General features: G+C 59.1%; 1 protein-coding gene across 1 annotated transcript; it reads left to right on the forward strand.

Moving 5' to 3' along the window:
- The first annotated feature begins 1523 nt into the window (after positions 1 to 1523).
- On the forward strand, positions 1524 to 2016 carry LOC113223153 (elongin-A3-like). The gene has a single exon (XM_026452705.1). It carries the CDS (start codon positions 1524 to 1526, stop codon positions 1953 to 1955), a length of 432 nt encoding a protein of 143 aa, XP_026308490.1. The 3' UTR covers positions 1956 to 2016.
- The last annotated feature ends 565 nt before the right edge of the window (positions 2017 to 2581 follow it).

A 2581-nucleotide genomic window follows, 5' to 3' on the forward strand; every position in this document is an offset into this window, starting at 1 on the left:
GACTGAAAGATTAGAGTGGAATTCGGCTGCCCAAACCGTGGCACCAACATCACCTGCAGGCCAGAGCAAGCCTTTCTGAGGAGATTTTAAACAGCCGGTGGGAGCAAGATCCTGAAGAGTTTCTTCCCAGACTGGTAACAGGAGATGAAACGTGGCTCTACCGGCAGGATCCTGAAGACCAAGCACGAAGCCATGGCTACCAAGAGGTGGCAGCGCTCCATTCAAAGCCACAGAGGAGCAGTCAAGATCAGAGGTCGTGGTCACCGTTTGGGGGGGATGCCAGAGGGATTCCGCTCGTTGACTTTCTGGAGGGCCAAACCGTGATCACATCTGCTCACTAAGAGAGCGTTTTCAGAAAGTTAGCTGCCAAAGCTGGAGCGAGAACAGTCCTCACCAGAGAGTTCTTCTCCGCCACGACGATGTTGCTGCTCAGGCCTTTCACCCAACAAGGGCAGCTGGGCAAGACTTGCCGCGGGAAATCATGAGGCGTCCACCTTACAGTCCTGATTTGGCGCCTGCGGACTTCTTTTTGTTTCCTAGACTTAGAAAATCCGAAAAAAGCACCCAGTTTTCTTCAGTCAACGATGGAAAAAAGATTTCATGGAAATCGTTACATTCCCCAGGACCCTGGGGGTTTTAGAGGGATGGGCTAGAGGGCGGGGAAAAGACACTGCTTCCAAAAGCGTCTTGAACTTGATGGAGCCCATGTTGAGAAGTAAAACACACATTTTTCATTTATCTCTCTTAATCCCACTTTGCTACGAATGTTTGCAAGTCCCCTCACACAGCCTCAATCCCAGGTAAAGGGTTGTTATCCTCTGTCGGTTCTTCTTTCTACGATGTTGTCTTGCGGTGTTGTTGTTTTCCGTTTCACTCCCTGGAAGATTCAGTCGTGTGTCTTTTGGAATGCACAGATGTGGAACCTGCGAACACGGAGGGCCAACGGTAGAACTCAGTGGGGTGTGTCCAGGCTGAAATTAACCTAAACAACTTGTGGGGCACAGCAGTCCACCTGGCCTGGACGGTCCTGATTGGCCGCATTTTGCTGACGCAATGATTACGTATCGGGGCGGGGCAGCCCAGGGGCCAAGGGCGGTCAGGGCTTCAGCCCTGGGTGGGCCTGGGGCTGGCTATATAAGGCCGGGCTCTGGCACCGGAGCTTCACTCGGCGTTGGACGGCGCACCGCAGAGGTCACTCCAGGCTGTGGCTCCACATCCCGAGGACCAGAAGCGGGCCTGCTCAGCTGTCTGCAAGGACCGGCCTTCCAGACCAAGTGGCCCGCGGCACGGAGGACTGAGCTTGCTCCAGGTTGCCGTGGCTCCACGCCCCGAGGCCTGCGGTCTGCCAGGACCAGCGCCCCAGAACCAGTGGCCCGCTGCTCCGAGGACCGAGCTCCCTCCGGCCTGCGACTCCACATCCCGAACCGGGCAGCGAGGACCGGCGACCCCAGACTTCGTGTCCTGCCGCCCCGAGGACAGAGCCGCGACCGCAGGGACAGCCAGGCCTGCAGAGCTCTGCTGAGATGGCGGCAGGGTCCACTACGCTGCACGCAGTGGAGAAGCTGCAGGTGCGTCTGGCCACTAAGACGGACCCGAAAAAGCTAGAGAAATATTTGCAGAAACTCTCCGCCTTGCCCATGACGGCAGACATCCTGGCGGAGACTGGAATCAGAAAGACGGTGAAGCGCCTGCGGAAGCACCAGCACGTGGGCGACTTTGCCAGAGACTTAGCGGCCCGGTGGAAGAAGCTGGTGCTTGTGGACCCAAACACCGGGCCTGATGCACAGGACCCCGAGGAGAGCGCTTCCCGGAAGCACTTCGGGGAGGCTCTTCAGGACCAGGAAAAGGCCTGCGGCTTCCCAGAGAACGGGACGGCCCCCCGGAGCCCACCGGACAGTCCTGAGCACAGACGGACAGCACACAGAACACCTCTGGCGCTCCAGAGACCTCACTGAAGGTCTCCCAGTCGCGAGCCCAGAGCCCAGAGAAAGCGCCCCAGAAGGGCCCCAGCTGATTCAGGCCCCCATCGGGCTCCTCCATTGCACACGGCTCCCCTCCCGATGCCCGAGGGCCCTGAGCCCCCTGTGCCCGCGAAGCAACCTGGAAGAGGCCACGCTCACGCCGCTCAGGGCGGGCCTCTGCTGGGTCAGGGCTACCAGGGCCAACCCCAGGGGGAAGGGCTTGTGAGCCACAGCAACGGGCACAAATGGTCCCGCTGGGCTTCTGCGCAGAAATTGGCTTCTGTGCAGAAATTGGCTTCTGTCCAGTAAAGCCCGTAAGGCTGCAGGTGGCCCGCGCTGATTCCGCAGGGCTGATAACGGTACCCAGCCATGCCTTCTCAGAGCTCTGGGACCCCCAGAGGCCTGGATCCAGGCCAACTACGATCTGCTTTCCCTTTTGAGGCCATGACCTCCCAGGAAAAGCCAGAAGCAGACTCCGCACCAACGTTCCAGGAGGAAGCCGCTTTGGCTGGACACAGAGTGAATGCTAAGATGAAGGTGTCCTCGGGCTCCAGGCCTGCCTGCGAGCCCTAGGTGCTGACGCTGCGCCAGCAGTGCGTCCGGGTGCTTAGAAACAATCC

This window comes from Piliocolobus tephrosceles, unplaced genomic scaffold (assembly GCF_002776525.5).
Source record: "Piliocolobus tephrosceles isolate RC106 unplaced genomic scaffold, ASM277652v3 unscaffolded_39296, whole genome shotgun sequence".
NCBI classification, from domain to species: domain Eukaryota; kingdom Metazoa; phylum Chordata; class Mammalia; order Primates; family Cercopithecidae; genus Piliocolobus; species Piliocolobus tephrosceles.

Excerpts from the sequence above, each read along its gene's own strand:
- LOC113223153 (XM_026452705.1), top strand. The coding sequence starts at position 1,524 with ATGGCGGCAGGGTCCACTACGCTGCACGCAGTGGAGAAGCTGCAGGTG.